The 22,404-nt window shown below is 32.9% G+C and overlaps 1 protein-coding gene across 4 annotated transcripts in view; it reads right to left on the bottom strand.

The window, feature by feature from the left end:
- Nucleotides 1-22,404, bottom strand: part of SUPT3H (SPT3 homolog, SAGA and STAGA complex component) — a 593,114-nt gene that overhangs the window by 560,809 nt on the left and 9,901 nt on the right. For 2 of the 4 annotated variants that reach the window (XM_031968416.1, XM_031968419.1), the window contains exons 2-3: nucleotides 16,898-16,952; nucleotides 10,207-10,310 (exon numbers count right to left, since the gene is read on the bottom strand). In XM_031968416.1, coding sequence (XP_031824276.1) covers nucleotides 10,207-10,310 — 104 coding nt within the window. In that variant the 5' untranslated portion in view covers nucleotides 16,898-16,952. The remainder of the gene's footprint in view (nucleotides 1-10,206; nucleotides 10,311-16,897; nucleotides 16,953-22,404) is intronic. The other 2 variants (XM_031968418.1, XM_031968417.1) reach the window with 1 other exon arrangement.

Raw genomic sequence — 22,404 nt, 5'->3', positions numbered from 1 at the left:
ACTCCATTAAAATATGCAGTTGGTCTGCTATGTACAACTGGAGAAACAAACAAGAGTACTCATTCAGCAAATATTTATTGAGTACCTATTGTGAGCAAGCTACTCTTTGGTACTCAATTACTTTACCAAAAATAAGACATGCTTTCCATCTTTCAGCAAGGGATAGTGTGGAACAAAATATGTATTTAAGGAATTGTCAAGTCAATGATTTGTTTTCCTTACTTGTACTTATTTACTACTTGCAAGGTTTCTTGAAAGAATTGGAAGGGGAGAAAGGAAAGAGACACACTGGGGAGGGACAGTAAATTTTTTAAAAGAATAAACTATTAAAAATAAATAAATAAAATAAACCTTACAATCAAGAGACCTAAGTTGAAAACTCAACTTCTTTACTGTGTAACCTCAAAGAAATCATTTAAGCTCTGAGCCTCATTTTTTCATATGTAAAACTGAGAAAATATTTGCATTATTTCATGTGAGCTTTATGATGAAAGTACGTTTTAAGCCCTGAAGTGCTACATAAATGTGTTATTGGTTCACAAGTGTATAGTACTGTTTATACTGCACAATTAATTCTGCCACTGCTAAAAGTAGTGGTCAGATGCTTCAAAGATGGAGATGGGATATATGGAGATGACCTCAACTTATCAAAGACTATGCCAAATTATGAAGGCATTAAAGAGCTGTCCAAAGACCAGATAAGCCAAGTCTGGATGCATTATCTTAATAGAGTCTTATAACAGCAGGCAATGTAAATATTATCATCTCTTCTTTACCCTGAAGGCTGCGTTATTCAAATGATTAATATTTGTATTTCACCCTTCTCTTATTGTAAGATCTGATTTTCAGCAAATACACAGATTATTTCCATTAATTACAAATTCTTCTATAACAATTTGACCAGTTCTTATTTTAATTAAAATACGCACTAGCAAAATAACGGTTTAGACATGTATGCTTATTTTGTATTTAATTTATACTTTAATATATTTAACATGTATTAGTCATCCTGGCCATCTTGGGGGGAGGGGGAAGGAGGAGAAAAATTGGAACGAAAGATTTGCAATTGTTAATGCTATAAAATTACCCATGCATATAACTTGTAAATAAAAAGCTATTAAATTTTTTAAATAAATAAAATAAAATAAAATATGCACTGCAAATTGTTATGATAGAGACTAGAAAATATAAAAGATGACAGCCATTGCCTTCATAAGGCTTATAATCAATTTCTTTAGTATAAGGATTTATCAGTAACAAAGGTGAATTTAAGTGTAAATTGTAAATAGTTTATGTTCACCTATTTAAAATAAATGTTTCTTTTTGTATAACTATAGGAAATTCTTAACTCCAATCTCAAAACAACTTATTTCTAGCAACTAACAAGTTTCCTAATTTCACTTAAAGGAACCATGGCATAGTAGAAAATGATAGAATCAGAAAGATCTTTATTTGAATATTTCCTCTGATACTTCCTGGCTTGTGACATGGACAAGTCATTTACTTCTCTAAGCCTCAGTTTCCTAACTATAAATAAGAAATAATACAGTATTCACCTTACATAGCAGCTGTGAGTATCAAATGAGATCTTTTTGTAAAGCATTTTGCAAACTTTAAAGTCTTATGTAAATGTCAGTTTTTTTTTTATTATTGGAGAAAAAAGATTTATAGAACTTTACCACTAGAGATCATGTTGAAAAAATAGAAAATGTAAAAAAAAAATTCTAGACCTACAGAATTTTATGATCTTAGAGTTCAATGTTTCTCAAACTGTTTCTTAAAACTGTTGTGTCTTAAACAATGTTAATAATTTTATGAGATCATTTCAATTATAAGTAACATTTTTCCCTCTAAAATAAATATAAGTACAAAAAGTATTTTATTATGTTTAACATTATGTGGATAATAACAAAAAAAGAATAAAGAGAGGTGGCAAGGCATAAAAAACTTGGAAGAAAAAGAACTGGATTCAAATCATACCTCAAATCTTGACTAACTATATAAACATGGACAAATCTCCTAAGTAAGTTTCTGCTCAACTTTTTTCTTTGTTAAAGGACATGTTCAATTCTCATTTGGATGAGGGATACTGTATTCAAACCTAAATACAAAGTGAAAACAAAGAACATCAATAAAATTTCAAGTGTCACTTGAGCTACTATTTATTTTGTCCTCTATTTTGTCCCAAAGTAGGCTGAGTTATCTTAAGGAAACTGCATTGTTATTTTAACAATTATACATTTTCCCCTGAAACAAAGGGCTCATCTTTTAATACTAATATTCTTCCAGTGATACTGTTTTAGCCGTGTATCAGAGAATACTACAATTTCTGAAGAAACTAGAGTTTAAGATGACCTAAAAGTCAATGAAGGGGCTATGGTAGATAAAAGCAGACTGCAAGACATTTCAAATCAGACTTATGAAGGAAAAGTGAAGAAAAATAAATGACTAGAAAAAGAAAAAAAAAAAAAGTAGTCCTTTAACATAGTGGGATCAATGGACAAGTCATGGACAACATCAAAGAATAATCCATAGTCAAGCTCTATGTTCTACTGGTATTTAGACAAAAATCAAGATAATTCAAGAAAACGAACTGACTTGTATGGATCTTCTGGAATGAACTTAAAAGAAGACAAGAAGCTACACAGGATGGGCAGGGTGCAGAGTTTATTGGAAGGAATGCCTACATTGATGAGATCACAAATCCATTCCAGTATTAAAGTATTTTATCCCAATATTTCATTGATCTCTGGAATCATATAAGTTTGGGTTAGAAAGAATCACAGGGATCATCTAGTCCATCTCCTTCATTTTACAAATGAAAAAACTGAGAAAACCTATAGAGGGCCTTGTCTCCACCATAATCCTATGCCAAAAAGTATAGTTTACAAATATGTTATTCTTGTGTTCTTCCTCAAATCTCTGCTGTACTCTCTTCCTCTTGTTTCTATCAAAATGTAATTTGCTTTTTAAAATTATGCTTTGGAAGGCATTCTAATAACAAAAATCCATGAGCAAATAGACATTTTCTCAGAATGACTCATTAAAAATGGGGGGCGGGGGGAGAGAAATAATGTTACCAACCTGATGTCTCAAAAATTGTGACCATGAAATATTGACTCTTTTTATTAGTATTTCACCTCTATCAGGTATTAAAATATCTAAAGAATTCAATACTTAAACCTACAGATTAAAATAAAGAAATCCTGTCATGAACATACAATGTCTCACATTATAATCACCCCCTACTTTATCAAATGAAATTCAAGCTTTCATGTATTTGCTTCTTTTAAAACCAGGATATAGCAAACTTCTACTCTAAAATTATAAATCACTTTATAAAACTCAATGACAAATGAGACAGTTTCAAAAATGAATGCCTTTTGTCATCTTCCTAGATAGCTCTATTGCACTTGACCCCTTGGATTACCTACTACATTATGCTAGACTGAGATCTTTTTTGTTTTTCCCCACTCATAATATAATCTAGACATTCTCCATGAATGTCCTCCCTCTTCTTTTTATATTCTCTCTCCCAAAAACAACTTTATTCATTCACTTGGCCACAAAGTAACTACAAGATCCTGACTCCTAAGAAGGAAAAAAAGTCAGAATACACAGACTGTTGTGGTTTGTCCTTCATTCTCAAAGAGGACACATCAGGGAGGTGATGCCATTCAAGTGAACTGAATTTTAGGGAGGGAGGGCTGGGCAAGGTCTCCTGCCTCACTTTCCCCTCCAGAGTTCTCTGGGTCCAGTGGCCAGATACAGATCAGGATGACTAGAGATGGCCTTGGATGCAGTGGGAGATTTTCTAATCTGGCTAGCCCTTTAGTACTTCAAATTCAATGTGTCATAAAAGTACTCATCTTATTTTACACTCAAGCATGCACCTGCACACATGTACACAACCCTCCTAATCATCCCCCCAACTTCGATTCTTATTAACAATACCATTCTCCCATCTGATACTGTCCTGCTGATTCTGATTCATTATTCTCTCTTCTCACTTCCATCATCCCACAAAAAGTTCTTTATTATTTTTCATCTGAATATTAGCCTTTTAAGGAGCCACAACTCCTCCAGTAAATTCCTACTTCAATCATCTTCCATAATGTTGCCTGACTAATCTTCCTGCTGCATAGAATTGATTCACTCCATCTTAAAAATATTTCAATAGGTCCCTATCCCTAAGGCCAACAAACTAAAGTTCAGAATTCCTACCCAGGCCCTGAAAGTCCTCCACAATCTATCACCAGTCTGCCTCTTCGGATTTTCTTAATACTATTCTTGTACACATACTTCTCACTTTAGCCAAATGGATGGTCCACTGTTCCACAAATACAGTTTTCATTTCACTACTTTATAAAAACATCATAAAATCAAAAAAATGTTACAATCAAGAAGAACCATAGAGATCATCTACTCAACCTCCTCAATTTACAGATGTAGAAATTAAAGCACAGAGAAATGAAAGTATTTTCCCAAAGTCACTTAGCAAGTAAGTGGCATATTTAGAACTAAAATATGGGTCTTCTGACTCCAAAACCTATCTTTAGACTACAGCACATGAAAGAGGAAGTATTTGAGCAGAGTCAAAAGGAAGATTTTCTTCTTCAAAGTTTGATGTTTATACCTCATAAACAATCTATGTTTTATGTTACAGCTAATTATATACCTATCTTCTATCTATTCATCTACGGCAGATAATTTATCTTATTTATCTTTCTATCTCTCTCATCACCTAATAGTTTTTTACATATAGCAGAAACTTCATTTGTCTGCTGAATAATGAATTCTCAATATTTATTATTTTATTTATATCAGTATTTTTAAAAATAGCTTGTCAAAGCAGAAGAGTGATGGCCTCTAAGTTAACTAAAATTGAATTTAGTCTCAAATACTTTAGAAATATGTGACCCTGGTCAAGGCATTTAACCAGTATTAACCTCAGATTTCTGATCTATAAAATCAGAATTATAAGGACATTACCTGACAGGACTGTTGTGAGGGTCAGATGAGATAATATGTGTCTGGCACTTCTAAAACCTTAAAGTTCTAACTAAAAGCACCACTATTGTTATTATTAGTGATAATTATTAAATGATATTTTACAAGTTCTTACCTTTTGAACAAAAAACTATTACTTTAAAAATAATACAAATCACCTAATATTCTTTTGTTGTTGTTTTTTATTTTTTATTTATTTATTTATTTTGCTGAGGCAATTGGGGTTAAGTGACTTGCCCAGGGTCACACAGCTAGGAAGTGTTAAGTGTCTGAGAGTTAATTAAACTCAGGTCCTCCTGACTTCAGGGCTAGTGCTCTATCCACTGCACCATCTAGCTGCCCCTCACTTAATATTCTTTAATGGAAAACTTTAAGAGATGAAATTTCAATCTCCCTAATTTCTGAAGTATATGACAATGTGTACACAGCTACAGAACTAGATATGAAGTACAGTGAAATATTTTCAACCAGTAACATTTTCTCAATGTATAATTGTTTCAAAAACTAGAAGTATTTTAAAAGGGTGCCATTATAACAACAAATGATAATATCAATGGAAACTGTATTTCTGAAATAGGTTTATAATATAATTATGTTCTACTATAAAATTGTGAATTTTTGTGAAACTTAAAAAATAAGAAGATGTCAGTCATCTACATAATGTACAAGTGTATCTTACACACACACAGACTCAAAGGAAGAAATCTTACTCTCAAAATGTTTTAGTTATATGCCTTATCTTCACTGTAATTAAAAGAGACACTGAAAGACTTTTTTCAACAATATATTCTACATTTCCTATAATAAATTCTTACAATTTGACAAGGCATAACATTTCTGCAAGAATATCAGTATACTATAACTTAATAGATGTACTGTACTTAACACAACACATACATGAACTTTTCCCCATTAAATTACATTAAAATAACTGAGGTACTATATGTCTTTTTCTAAAAGTTGTTAACACCAGTCTGACAACTGTCATCAAACCTCTAAACCTCAATAGGCTATCCTGATGAAGATTCCCCTGGAGAACACTTAATTAAATAAGTTCAAACTTTGCTGAGGGATTCATAGCTAAGAGACCTGAACTGACTGGATTTATTTAGCTATATTCACTCTCTTTTCTAGTTGATCTTTTATATTTAAAGATCTGTTGCCACCTACTCCTCTTCTCTCCTTCCCCTACTGCTATTCCTTATCTAAAGTTCCTCAGGTCCATGACGATACTAAAGGGTGTTTTATAACATAATTTTAAAGAGGTAAACTCTTCCAACCTGTAGGGAGATCATTTACAAAATCAACCAACAGAAAAACAAAAAGAATCATAGGCAAATCACCTTAAAAGTTTGTATTTTCCTTTACTAAATAATCAAATAACAGGGTTCAGCTAAATATGAATTTCACTCAGTCTTCTAAATTCTAATCTTAAAATAATCAAGAGAAAAAAAACCCTGTGATTTTCTGATTATCAGTTAGCTTTGACAGGTCTGTTGTTTCAAAATATAATATCCTCCAACTTCTCCCCCCAAAATTGTTTTTATCAACATGTTGATAAAACTTTAACTCTTCTATCTTTATCCAATTAAGATATTCATTTTAAAAGTTAATTTTCGATTATATGCTTTTTAATGTATATAGAAACTCTAAGTAGTAGTAGTCACTATACTTGAAACAGTTGTGCTCAGAAAATTATCTAGGTTTTTTGATTATGAAGAGATTTAAAAAAATATATATGTAGAATTTAGGAAGGAAAAAAATTGTTCTTAAATTGTCATTTTAGCACAAGCAATAAATTCTCTATATAAAAACCAAGAACCAGACATCTGAATACTCCACAAAACCAAAATTACCAATGGAAACTTCCTTTGTTTTTTCATAAAGCTTTTAAAGATTTCCCTGAAATTTTCCCGAGGACAATGGAAAGAGTACTTGATTTGGTAAAATAAGACTTAGGGTGGAAGCCAAGTTCTGCCATTTACTTTCTGTGTGATCTCAGGCAAGCACTTCAGCTTTCTGGACTTCTAGGCTTTCATGTATAAAGAGGTTTTTAGTTAGACTAGATGACCTTTGAAATCTCCTTTAGTTCCACAGCAATAATAAATTTCTAAAATCATGGGACATTAAACAAGGGAACCTCCAGCACCTATTTATAGACTTCCAGTGTCCAGGAATAGGAAAGCTATTACCTTCCCAATCCACTTCTGAACAGTTTAAATTATTAGAAAGATTGTCCTTTTATTGAACTGAGATTTGCCTTTTCAATTTCCATTGTAAATCACAACCCTCTTCTACATGACAGTCCTTCAAATACCTAAAGACAGCTATCATATCCCACTCCTACCCCTCCAAATTTTTTCTTCTTCAAGCCAAACATTCCAGGATCATTCAACTTATCCTCCCAATGCAATTAGTTCCCACCTACATCTTCTAGGTATACTCCGATGTACCAAAATCCTGCCTAAGCCCATCTACAAATATCTAATACCTCAAAAACACATTATCTGAAGCAAACACGTTTTAACCCAGCTACTATATTTCCATCTTTACTCTTATTTTCTAAATATTTCATTTATTCTAATGATCTCTATACATAAGCACTACAAAAATAGGGCAATTAGAATAAACAGTATGAGGATTCCATCTCACTCCTCTAGCAATCTAACATTCAAATTCATTACCCAGTTTCAAAGGACTTCTCATTCCCTAAAATAATTAGTTGCTTTAAGACTTTAGAATTTCTATACATTAGAGGAGCATTAAAGCGGCACTGAATAAGAAAACTTATAAGAAGATACACAAATATGTGTCAGGCAGCAATACAGTGCTCATAGATATTCTTCCTTAAAGCTTTTTTCAGATATAACTACCAAAGAAGGAAAATTTCCACTCTTTCCACTCAACAACTGTGTGAAGATGTTAAAAAATTTGATGCTTCATAATCTACAACAAAATATCTAGTAATACCAAAAAGAAAAGCAGAACTAAACCATTTTAGAATGATTCTAATTTATAGAGTAGCACTTTTTAATATTTCCAGTCATTAAAAACTTAGAATTAAAATTTTCTTGAGTGCCAATCCATTTAAATTTTACAATTTGCTAGTTGTCAAGCAACTAAATAAGTGTTGCAGATAGAGAGCCTATACATTCTCTTTTAGGTTACCACCTCTAAACTTCACCAAATTCTTTCACATTTTTTAAATGTGATTAAATACAATTACAGGAAAGATGGGTATTGTTTTGTTTTTACCAAGGGTATGACTTTATCCACGTGGAAAGTTTTCAGTGAGGAACATGTTGTTTGTGTCAGTGAAAGGTTAAGCAATTTACCTAAGGTCACACAAATTATCAGAGGTGGAACTTAAATCTAAAGGTAACTCAAATTACCTCTTTTGTATGAACATTTAAAGTTGAAAAGTATGAAGTATGAAAAGTAAAGACATCCCCTTTATGACAATATCTATGCCTGTTAGCAGCTCATTTTTATCCATTTTTCCCACAGAGTAGAATTTACTTTTACATCACATTATCTTATAATATAAAACAGGGTCAATCTAGTCCAACTGGTTCAATGCCCTGTCCTAACACTAAATTCTTCCAGTAACTGAAAGTTGCCCCAAATTCTGCTTATCAATAAAAGGAAATAATGTAAAATAAACCTGTTGTTTTGTTTTTCTAGGTTAAAAAAAAAAAGCAATTAAGCTCTAAATTCTGCTGTTAAAAGGGTACCCTATTTTCTAAAAGGCCCATCTTAAAAAAAATTTCATGAGTCTTAAATGGACCCTGAATTAAACGAATGACCTAAAATTTTTACATATTAGTACCATGAATCAGAATTCTAATAACATTATAACAGCAATGTTAGAATGCAATCAAGCTATAACTGCAAAATCTCTCCAATACGCTAAGTAAAAACTTGTTCATTAAGGGGGAGTAGGGAGGGAAAGATAGGAGAAGGAAAGGAAATAAACACTTACATAATACCTGGGAATCATACTAAAAGTTTTAAAAACATTTATCTCATTTGATTCTTATAACAAGTAAACCATTTAACAGTTGAGGAAACTAAAAAAAGCAAAGGTAAAGTCATTTGTCCAGAGTAACACAGCTAGTAAAATATGTGCGGCTAGATATGAATTCAGGCCTTTCTGACTCCATACCCAGTACTCTATCCACTGTACCACCCAGATGCCTCATTAAGAAGCAAGACTAGCCAAACATGACCACATATATATGACACACAACAATATATACTATATATCATTATAATACCATGTCTACGTCCAGTCAACTAAAAATTCTGAAGAATTCCAAATTCAATTTATATTTAATTAATAATCATCACTATATGAACTCTACAAGTAAACTATTAATTCAATTTATAACATCTAGCCTTCAAGGGGAAACCATTTCATTTTCAGGAAGAAATGCCTCCTTTGAAATGACTGACAAATTATGAAAATATTATCTATAGGAAAAGAACTCATTTGTCCTCTTTCCAAAGATCTTAAAAACTAAGATACATCAGCAGACAAATATTTTGGGGGGCATAAGCTTTGCCACCAAATCAGGAATTACTTGCTTTGGCCAAGACAAGTTGCAATGCAATAGTAATCAAACAAAATATGAATCTTCATAATTATGTAGTTTCTCAAAGGTGGACTAATGGCTTTTTAACCAAAATTCTAAGATATGATACTTAGTAGTATTATCCAATTAAAAATTTTTGATTAATCAAGCTCTTTAAGGTTCAAATGACATTAAAAAACAAAAACAAATATTTCTTTATTTTTCATAATCATAAGCTTAAATGATTTCAAATTTCAACTAATTCAAAATATTTGAACTTTCTCATAAATGCAGAATCTAAAACATACATATTTGTTAAAAAATGAAAGTAGCCTTTTAAATGTTGAAACCACTTACAAGTCACAATTTGTCAACATTAATCAGTTCCATTAACTTTTTCAAAGTAGAACCAAGTGTTCATTATATTTACATAAAAGAACATTATAGGCAGTTTTACCCTACTAGACATTTATTTTATATATAATAATAAAAACTATTCAACATGGTTTTCTTTCTTAATCATCTCCAAACTTACTTTTCATTACTTTCTTTTTGTTAGATCCATGTCCTTCTCAAGAACGCTTTTTAAATAGTTTCAAGTCTATGTGAATACAATACTTACATCATACTCTGCAGCTCAAGAGTAAAACTTGTAGATTTCCCTGTGGCTCTTCCACTACTTGAGGTAGCAACAGTTGACATCGGGCTAGCTGCAGTATTATTCATCTATATATACAAAAAAAAAAAAAAAAAAGCTATCAAAAGTGTTTTAATGGTAAATAAAAGTATATGAGGAATGGCAGCAATTATAAAACACTTAATCAAGAATGAATTGTCTTAAATATCCTTAGTATAATCTATAAAAATCCTCTCTTTTCCTCATCAACACAAGAAAACCAGAATGTACTATTTTACACAATAAATTATTATAGTAACTACATCATTCATTTAAAAGAGCAAGTATCCCTTAAGGATTTGATACAAAATTCATTTAGGTAAGGAATACAACTCTGCAAAACTAAGCTGCAGAATAATCGCTTGCTAACTGTATTGGTAAAAAGAGTTTATATGCCAAATCTTATTGTTTTACCTTTAAAGTATCTCTTCTTTATACTTTCTTTACTCACACAGACATAATCCTCTAAAGATCCATCACTTCCCATTTGCAATATTTCAAAAAGCTTTTAATTAGCCTCTCTGCATCAAATCTTTCACACTCTAATCCATTCTTCATTCAGCTGACAAAAAAGCTTTTCATAATACTTAAAAATGACCATGTCACTGTCCATCCTCTCTCTTATTCTGACTCTACTGGATCCCTATTTTCCACAGGATCAAATATAAAACTTTGTTGTCATTTAAAACTCTTCAAAATCTAACTCTGGCTCCTCTCTTGTTCACCCATACTGATCTACTTACTACCTGCTCTAATGCTTGAAGAATTATCCATCCTTATCCTCTTAGAATCAATCCCCAGCTTCCCTCAAGATTCAAATTCTTCGGGAGACCGAGTTGTTTTCCTCTTTCCCTACTTCAGCCATGCTGTTAGAATGTTAAAGCCTTAAGGCAAGGAGTTCTTTTTTTTGTTTGTTTGTTTTTTTATTTTCATAACCATCTTTTTTTGTTGTTTGTTTGTTGTTTTGTTGTTTGTTGTTGTGCACTTTACAGATATCTCATTTTATTCTTGCATCAACCCAGTCAACAAGAGGTATATACTATTGTTTCCCTTTAACAGATGAGGAAAATGAAGCACAGAGAAATTAAAAGATTTGCTCAGAGTCACACAGTATCTGTGGCCTAATAAGAACAAATGTCCCCCTCCACCCCTACCAAAAACAATACGGGTAATTATTGGGGTTAGAGTTTTTAATATAGAGTTTTTAAAGAAACAAGCAATTCTAATAGGTAGCATCCTGGTGAGTATATTCTGAGCATAAGAGATAGCCAAAGCAACAACATGGGAATGTGGAGTTGGGAGATAGTACATCATGTGTGGGAAAACACCTCCCACAGACACACAAAAAAGAGCCAGTCTAGTCAGCATATAAAGTGCAGGAAAGGAAGTTGTAAGGTTGAAAAGACAAGCTGGGACCAGGTTGTAAAGGGGCTTTGAAAGTTAAACCGGAAGCTTATATTTGATCCTAGAAGCAATAGGGAAACACAGGAGTTTATTGAGTAAAGAAAGCAAAGAGGTTAAATCTCTACTTTAGGAAAATAATTTGATAGCCATGGGGCAGATCGGCTGGAGAGAACAAAAAATTTGAATTAAGGACATTAATCAAGAAGTTATTGTAGTAGTCCAGGCAAGAGGTGATGGGATAGTAAGCATTTGAGAAGAGAAAAGGGAAAGGATGCAAGAGATTTTGTAGCTGTAGAAATAGCATAATTTAGAAATGGACTAGATATGTATGGATAAAAATGAGATGTCTAAGGAATGGAAAAATCCAAGTGTCCTATACTGAATTAGTTCAGTTCAAAAGTTGGAAGGAAGAGATTGAAAGAAAAATGAGGGATTTTTTTTAATTTTTGAATTTAAATGATAATTTAAAGAGACATCTAGTTTGGAATATCCAATAAATAATTGGAAATAAGCAACTGGAGCTTAGAATAGAGAGTAAGGTTGGATCTAAAAATTTAAGGCATCTACATAGAGATCATTTTATCATTAATATTATTAAACCTATGGTAGCTTATAAAGTCACTAAATGTGTTTGTTTTTAAAGTTTAAGAAGACTGGTGCAGGGGAGGGGAAGATTAGAAAAGGGAGAAAGCAAGCTTTATGAATGCCAAGCAGAAGCTTAATTTACTGAATATGGTTATTTCATGAACAGCAAACCAATCAACAATTCTCTAGCAAACAGTTCTCTGTTTTAGAACAGCAAACTGTTCTAGAACAGTTCTCTAGAAAAATCATTTTGGTGGCAGAATAAGAATAGATTTTAGTGAGAAGAGACTTGTGGAAGCAATAGCTTATTGTAATAATCAAAACATGAGGGGATGAGAGCCTTTTTCAGAATGGTAGCAGTATCAGAGAGAATGGGGAATATTTGAGAGACATTTCAAATTAATAGGCTTTGGCAACAGATTGAATATGAAGAAAGGAAGTAAGACAGTGAAAAGTCAAGCGTTATATCTAGGTTTCAAGCCTGGAGAATTGGAGGTGCCCTTGAAAGTAATACGGAGGTCTGGAACAGGGAGGAAGTTTTAGGGAGAAAGATAATGATTTCAGTTTGGGACATACTGAGTTCAAGCTGTCTACTAGATATCAAATTCAAGTTTGAAAGGCACCTAGAGATGAGCAGAAGGTTAAGATTATACAGTAAATTTTAGAATCACTAGGATGGAATCCAGGGGAACTGAAAAGATCACAAAGGTTATATAGAGGGAGAAGAAGAAAGGGCCTGGACAAAGTCCTGTAGGACACCCAACATTACTGAGTACAGACTGGAAAAGGAAACTGAGAAAAAAGAGATCTCATGACCCAAGAGAAAATGGTGTCCTAAACATCTAAAGAGGAGAGAGTATCAACCCCCAAAAAAAGGGTGACTATCAACAAGAATGAGGACTGAGAAAAGGACATTAGAATGGCTACCAGGAGATCATTAGTAATTTTGGTGAGAGTAGTTTTAGGGGAATGATGGGGTCTGAAGTTGGATTGAAGGAAGCTAAGAAGAGAATGAAAGTAGTGGAGGTATCTTTTTAGTTAGGTACTGAGCCAAAAAGGACAGAAGAGATATAATATGATAGTTAGCAGGGATGGAAGGATCACGTGAGGGACTTTTTTAGGATGGAGAAGACATGGACCTGTTTGTGGACAGTTTGGAATAGAAAGATTGATGATATAAGGAAGACGGCAATATACAGTTGGAAGATAATTGAAATGGGAAGAACAGAGGAAGTAATCTTTCCAAGACAGGATGGAAAACGATCTTGCTTTTGCAGATGGAATGGTTTGTCTTGGCAAGAAGTGAGATTGGTTCTTCATGTGAAAAAGGGTAAATGAAGAGATAATGACAGAGGGCACCTAAGTGATATGAAGAAGAAGAGAAAAGATTGCCATCGGCAAATGGCCTCAAACTTTTTCAGTAAAATATGAGCAAGGATCTCAGCTTAGGGACAGATGAGGGAGTTTTATGGATATATAAAAAAGCAAGTATCTCACAAATCAGACTAGTACAACCTCTATCCCTACCATATGCCCTCTCCCACTTTTTTTTGAGGGAACAATTTGTGCTATACAATGCTAATAATATCTCTAATGTCTATCCTGCCTTTCTTTACCATTAAAATTTTCCCCAAAACAGTTTATGCTTTCTTCTACTATTATATCACTATCCACTCACTTCTTAACCCCTAAATATCTGGTTACCATCCCTACTGTTCTACTGAAACTTCTTTTTAAAAGATTAACCACCTCTAATCTCAGTCCTTTTCCTGATTTCCACACAGCATTCTATAAGTGCTCTATAAGTGCTCCCCACCTCACTCCCACTAATTTCCTATTCAAAATATAATCTTCCTTTGGCTACTAACACACAGCACTACTCTTCTGGTTCCTTTCTTAATTCCGTGACTACTAAGTCTTGTGCATCTTCTCCTTTGAATCTTCCTTTTCATACCCCAATCCCAAAAGTAAACTTCATCACTGCTCTGACCTCTAAGATTCCTTGCCATCTACACTCTCTTCCTTATGAATGTCATCTACTAATGCTTTGGATATTCTACTCTTGATCCTTGATCTCTATATGATGGATATCTCACAGGGATATCTCAATGGCACTTAAAATTAAGCCCAACATATAACTTTTTCAAAGAATTTTCCTGCATCTAATTCTCTTATTTTCATTTTTGATACCAACATACTCCCTGTATTTTATGCTCAAAACTTTTGTACTATTGATCAATGTTCCACTTCTCCAAATTCCCAAATCTAATCATTTATACTTCCACATTTCTCTGCATCAGGCCCCTCTCTTTTCTCACTGTCATAAGCAAAATAATGTTACCTCACCACAAACCACTGGAATCAGCACCTACTACTCTCTTTCCTTCCAATCTCACCTCTCATTTCAATTCAACTCCCATTCCCTTTGTAATCTTCACTCTCTCCCTATTTTCTTACCTGTCTATAAACATGTCCATGTCCTCCCACATCCATAAAATAAATCTTGCTCCATGCCCTCTACCTACCATTTAAATCTCTTCATCTTTTCAGCTAAATTCCTTATAAAAGCTTTCTAAATTCAGTCCTTGCCCTTCCGTTCCACTCTCTTCTGACTTCTTATGTTATCCAAATAAAATTGCTTTCTCTAAAGTTACCAATGATCTTTTAAACCTCAAAGCTAATGGTGTCTGTCTGTCTGTCTGTCTCTCTCTCTCTCTCTCTCTGTTTCTCTCTCCCTTCTCCCCTCTCCTTTCTCCCCTTTTCCCTTTCCTCTCTCTTTCGGTTGTCCTCCTACTTATCTGACTGCTCCTCCTCTGTCTCTTTTGCTACATCTCCATTCATGTCATGCTCTCTCATAGTAGATAGTCTGTGTCTAGCAACTACTTCTCTTTTCTATCTATCCTGTCTCACCTGATGATCTCATCAGTTCCCACAGGTTCAGCTAGCCTCTCTTATGCTGATGATTCACTTATGATCTACTTATCCAGCCCTAGTCTCTCTCCTAAGCTCCAGTTTCATATCACTTTATGAACATCTCAAACTACATATCACATAGGCATCTCAAACTCAATTATGCACCCCACCATTCCTATTAGTTACTATAACCATCCTCTGAGTCACACCCAGGACAACTTCAATGTCATTCTCAACTCTTCACTCGCATGCCACATAGCCAATCTCTTGCCAATCTTGTCATTTTTTCATTCACATCTATTGCACAAATTCCCTTCTCTCCACTCAGACAGCCACAATCCTAGCTCAGGATCTCATGGTGATCTTACTCCCTCAAGACTCTCTCCATTCCAATTCAAGCCATCTTGCTGCCAGTCACCTTCCTAAAATAGGAAGAGAGGTCCAAACATAAAATCCACTGCCTCCTTATTGCTTCCAGGATCAAATATAAGATTCTCTATTGGACAAAGCTAATCACAACCTGGCCTCTTCCTACCTTTCCAGTCTTCTAAAGACTTTATCCCCTTGACTTATATGATCCACTAGCCTCCTCAAAACACACATACACACACACACACACACACACACACACTCCATCTGCCCACTTTTTCACTGCCTTTTCACTGTTGTTTCTCATGCCTGAAATGCTTCCCTCCCCATATCTACCTCCTCATCTTCCCAGGGTTCTCTGTGAGATTCAGATCAAATCCCACCCACTTCAGATCTTTCTGGATTTTCTCCCTCCTTTCCACATATCCCTTTTCTTCACTCTGAGGTTACTATTAATCTGCTCCATATAATCTTGTATGTACATAGCTATTCACATTTCTTTGCTACTCAATTTTGAGTTCTTTGAGGGTAGAGGACAGTGTTTTTGCTTCTTTTTATATTCCCAGCCCTTGATAGTATCTAATACAAAGTGCCTAATAAAGGTTTATTGATTAACACTTGATAAAACCACAATTTTTGGATGAAAGTATTTCACATCAGAACCACTGCTGCTGAAAGTATCCAATAACACTTCCTTGAAACTGTAATCATCCTTTCACAAATTATTTAACTTACAAATCAAGCATTTTCATGATAAGATGAGCCAATAGTTCATCAAACTCTTTAAAATAATTATTTCACTGAACTAAAATTTTGTTTGATGTTTGAGATAATTAGCTTCTTTGGCTATTAACTTCTTTGCACATCAAAGCTCTATCATTGAGATGCTTTATTTCCTTTCTTCCAGACATTTAAAAAAGAAAATGTCAGTCAAAAGCAGAAGCACTCAAGTCAATTTTCTCTAATAAATACAGTTAACATGGAATTGAAAACCTACTGTAATCTTCTCAACGGGTTAATGTCCTACAGTTGTTACAGCTTTCAATTGAAATGCAGCTGTTTGCCATATTCTATAAACTGAATTCAGATGTGCAGATGGGGGCACAGATTATTTCAACATGTAGTAGTTAAATATTAAACGTACTAAGCAGAAGATCAGTTCTGATCAATATTACTTAAAACCAGTCATTATGAAAATATTTTATCTATACCACATTTGTAAATTTTTTTCTGAAGAAAATCTGGCATTTGTATTTTAATTTAAGAGAAATAAATATTGAAAAAGGTAATCTTTGTGCTGACAATATTACACTAAATTTATTTTATTAAATTTAGACTATCTGAACAAATGATTTAGTAAACATACCCTGAATATATGATTGCATTTGATTTGCCACTCTGTTTTGGGTGACCAATGTAGCCTGGAAAGAAGACATGTAATCACAAAAAAAGAAGTTTAAAAACTTAAAAAATTAAATGTCAAATAAACATCATATTTAATGCCTCTTTATACTTCTCTTTAATGATGAAAAATAGACCAAATTTATCTACTCACTCACTTATTTAGAAATACTTATAAATAATGCATATTGGAGATGGTGTGAATATATGAACCATTGCTGAAGTAAATTAATTCTGCCGACCTACACAATAGTTTTAGTTTTCTACTGTAATATAAGAGAGCATGCTCTTCATTGTAATCTGAAAACTTGATCTTTGCATGTGCTTTTTAAAAAATTATGCCAAATGTTTGATAATCAAATTCTTTTCTAAAAACTTCTAAAAAGAAAGGAAACCACTGTAAAACACTTTGTACATCTCATAGTGCTACATAAATACTAGCTATTATTACTAGTTAATAGTATAATATAATATTATAGTATAGTATAATAATAGCTAGCTATTATTATTCCTAGTTGTGCTATATTTTATGGCCAACTAAAAACAATTTGGGCCCTCAATGTACCCGCCCTATTGCAAAGTCATAACAAGCCATTCATGTCACTGAGTAGTCAAGATAAATACTTTTACAGTATCTAGTCACACTACCAATTTTAGTTTACTAAATTATTAAATACAAGCATGAAGGCTTCCATCCCAATAAAATAGATCTCATTGTAGTAATAATTATATAATACAAATAAATTACAACTTTATCAAAAAATCTATGTGTGGTTTGAGTAGATTCTCTAGAATAAGACCACATGTTACAAAGAACAAAATTTATTACCATTATAAATAAGTAGATCCAAGATGCTTCTCTGAAGACTTAAAATGTAACGAAGGGAGAAATAATGTGGATAAACATAACAGTAATCCAAAAATAAGTTCTTTGGCTTTGAAATTAGGTTGAAAAATTAATCTTCCTACTAACTGGAATTACTTTTAATTAAGAAAATATTTAAATTATTTAATCAATCTAAATATGTCACAATTCTCCCCTCCCCCAAATTTGGCTTGTTCAAAATTGAATATTATCTATAACTGTCCTATTGGTTAGAGGATAACAAAAGTAATGATTAAAAATAAATTAAACATCTGTATTTAACTGAAAGATAGATGAAAAGAAAAACCTATCCATGAAAATTTTGTTTTCCATAATAGTTTTGTTTTATTTCTCAAGGACTACCTGTATATCTTTTTCTTCAATAAATATATCATCTTAGCCATATATCTTATATCTAGAGGCAGACAATTTTCAGACTGAAAAGGTAGTCTTTATTAATTAACCATATGTGTGGAAGGAAAAGTAATCAAAAGTTGCAAGTCATCCTATGAAATAGGCTAAGAATTTTAAATTTACGGACAAGCCAAAATATTGAGATTATAATTAGATTATAGGTAAAAATTAACTGGTATTCATCTTTCCTTAACTCACAAGGCTCAAATTATATAATCAATGGGAAAAACATAAAACATTTAAAAATATACCAGTCCTACTCATAGACTTAACTCTCCATATGTACTAAAATTGAAGGGAATTTAACTTGTGATTTAAACAAATGGTTAAAGATTTCAAGTGGCCAAAAGGATCAAATACCAACTCTAATATAATTAGTAGAAGCACTGTTTAAAAGTAATATCTAAAACTCTTGTACTAGAAAACCACTGTTGTCATTCATATCTTACATATTCACTTGCACCTTTATTTATATTCTTCATCTTAAGATATTCCTATCCCATTCTTTTTCCATATTCATCCAAACTCTATCCTTTGGTGAAAATCACAAGTTTGAGACTTTTTAAAAACCTACTTATCCCTACCAAACCATCTTGCCTTTTTAACTCAGTTATTTCTATCTATGGCAATTAACATTTATGGCAACATTTTACCTATAAATGTTACCATGGTTACCAGGTTTCTTTTTGACTCTTGCTCTCCTTTACCCTTTATATTCAGTGGCCAAATTCTGTTATTTTTTCTGTTAAAGCAAATGTTAACTCAACTTCATCTTTTCCTTTCCATTTCCACTGGAAACATCTTAATCCAGTATCTCACTAGAAAAACTTATCTGGCTTCCCCCTGCTCCAAACCATTTTCTATAATGATTCCAGATTGATTTTACTAAGATACCACTTTAATCAGGTCACTGCCCTTTCTCAAAAACATCTGGTAGTCCAACACTGACAAAGGGAAAAAAAAATCAAACTTCTAAACCTGAGATTCAAGTCTCTTTACAACCTAACTCCATCTTAACTATCAAACCTACTCCATTTGACCCAGGAAAAACTTTTTTGAGGGAGATTGTTTTCTTTTTTATTGTTATTCTTTTCCTCAACAGTATTTTATTTTTCTAATTACATGTAAGGATAATTTTCAACATTCACTTCTATAAGATTTTGAGTTCCAAAATTTTCCTTCCTCCTGTCATTGCTTTCTACCCCTCCCTAAGAGAACAAGCAATCTAATATATAGGTTATACTGGTACAATCATTTTTAACATTTCCATATTTGTTTGTCATGTTGTGAAAGAAAAATCAGAACAAGGAAAAAGCCATAAGAAAAAACAAGCAACAAAAAGAAAAGATGAAAATAGTATGCCTCAATCTGCATTCAGTCTCCATAATTCTCTCTTTGATCATAGATGTTATTTTCCATCTCCAGTCTTATTGGAATTGTACTAGCTCACTAACTATCTAGCTGAGAAGAGCTGAGTCTATCATAGTTGATCGTAAATGTTTCATCACAATCTTGCTGTTACTGTATACAATGTTTTCTTGGTTCTGTTCACTTCACTCAGCATCATTTCTTGTAAGTCTTTCCAGGCTTTTCTGAAATCAGCCTGTTCATCATTTCTTATAGAATAATAATATGCTATTACATGCAAATACTATAATTTATTCACCCATTCCCCAATTGATGGGCATCCATTCAGTTTCTAATTCTTTGCCACCACTAAAAGAGTTACTACAAACATTTTTGCACATGTGGATCCTTTTCCTTGTTTAATAATATCTTTGAGATACAGAACCTGTAGTGACATTGCTGGATCAAAAAGAATATTATGCCCAATTTTATAGACCTTTAAGCAAAGTTCCAAATTGCTGTCCAGAATGGTTGGATCAGTTCATAGCTCCACCAAATGCATTAGTGTCCTAGTTTTCCCACATCCCCTCCAATATTTATCATTATCTTTTCTGCAGGAAAATTTAACTGCACCTCAAATTTGCTACATATTGCCAACTTTTACTCATCCTCTTCCTCACATCCATAATTTCTTAATCCCCTCCTTTCTTGTTAGGAGCTTGTTAACCTTTCTCATGAAGCTCTCTTGTGACTATCCCAAACCAAAATATGATCTCCCTTTACTCAACTCTGATAGTACAGAAGATACCATTCATTTTTCCTAATTACATTATTTCCAGAAATATATATTGTGTCTGAATGAGACTATGAATTCTTCCAGTACAGCAATTGTTTAGTTTTCTTTTTTATCTTTGATAATAGCTTTTTGATAAAAGATATTTAAAGTCACACAAGAATGAGAAATCAAAAGTATAAGGGAAAACAGGGTTCATTTTTGAAGAAAATAAGTACTATTACTATTACTATTACAGTAGAATGACTCTATGATGACAATAATAGCTGTCAATATAACACTTTAAGATACACAAAGGTCTTTTACATATATATTATCTCATTCAATCCCCATAGAACCTCACATGGTAGGTACTGAAAGTATTATTATCCTCATTTTAAAGATAAAGACACTGAAGCTCAGAAAACCCATGCTCACATACTGTTGTTTAGAATCAGTTCAAACTCAGTCCTATCAAGACTCAAAGTATATACTCTGAAGGACTTATGATGAAAAATGGCATCCATACCCAGAAAAAGAACTTATTGTGTCTGATGACAAATTGAAGCATATATTTTTTAACTTTATTTTTCTTTTTTGTTGTTTCTTTTCCTTCCTTCCTTCCTTCCTTCCTTCCTTCCTTCCTTCCTTCCTTCCTTCCTTCCTTCCTTCCTTCCTTCCTCCCTCCCTCCCTCCCTCCCTCCTTCCTTCCTTCCTTTCTCTTTCTTTCTTTCTTTTTGCTGAGGCAATTGGGATTAAGTGACTTGCCCAGGATCACACAGCTAGGAAATGTTAAGTGTCTGAAACCAAATTTGAACGCAGGTCCTCCTGACTTCAGGGCTGGTGCTCTATTTACTGCGTCACTTAGCTGTCCTGTAACTTTATTTTTCTGGAGAGTTTTTTTTTTTTTTTGGGGGGGGGGGGGAATCTGTATTTTCTTTCACAATATGATTTTTATGGAAATGTTTTGCCTAAGTTAACATGTGCCTTTTCAATGGATGAGGGTAATGGGATGAGGAAGATAGAGATGTAACTCAAAGTTCTTTTAAGAAATTGTCAAATAAAGTTATCTGTTGGGAAAAAAAACACTATGTACAGTACTCTTTCCACTACACAAAAGGTAATTCCCAACTATAATCTAATATACATACAACCAATAGATATTTAAACTAGAGGTAAATCTTAAAGATTATCTAGTCTATAGGCATCAATTACACAGCAGTCACACAGCCCACAACACATTTGAGTGCAACACAAACAAGATTAAAATGTAATTGAAAATATTTAGCAAAACAAAGAAAAATAGAACAAAACATAAATAACATTACATTTTAAAATTAAATTTAATGGCCTTCAGGAATCCTTATACAGGCTCAATAGTGGATCCATTTCTAATTCAGTTTGACACCCACCACTGATCTAATCCATTTCCTTCACTTTACAGGGAAAGAAACTAAGGTCTTGGTGACTTGCCCCAAGTCATATAAAAAGTGAAATTGCAAATTGAACCTGGGCTCTCTAATTCCAAACTTGGAGATCTTTTCAACTATACCACAAACTATTTCTGAAGTATAAGCTAGTTTCTGGGATGGAAATTATAGGAACCTTAGAAGAAACTGATCATTCCTTGTATTTTTGAAAATGTGATAGGATTAAAAAAAAAAAAAAAAAAAAAAAGGAAAACTAGACACAATCACCTCCTTAAATTTGAAAAGAGCTTATTTTTAAAAGGATTCAAAGCAATAATTAGTGTGATTTCTTGGACTAAAATTTTTTAAGGGATACAGGAATAGGAACCTCTTAAAAATTGCAATTTAAAGCCAAGAATTGAGACACTTCCACTAAGGAAACAGAATTGTCAAAGAAAAGCATCTGGACATATAAAATACCTCATTTAGAGTCAGAGGACTAGGTCCAAATTTAGCTCTGCTTTTTGCAACCTTGTTACTTTCCAAAAAAAATTCATTTCCCTAGCCTTAGTTTCTTTATTTGTAAAATGGGATGGGGTACATTGTTCTAAATAATTTCTCAAATTCTGCTAGCTCTATATGTATGACCCTAAGATTTTATAAAG

Source organism: Sarcophilus harrisii, chromosome 4, assembly GCF_902635505.1.
Source record: "Sarcophilus harrisii chromosome 4, mSarHar1.11, whole genome shotgun sequence".
In the NCBI taxonomy this organism is placed as follows: domain Eukaryota; kingdom Metazoa; phylum Chordata; class Mammalia; order Dasyuromorphia; family Dasyuridae; genus Sarcophilus; species Sarcophilus harrisii.
The sequence above is the reverse complement of the archived record's forward strand: the minus strand, read 5'-3'. Positions and strand labels throughout refer to the sequence as shown.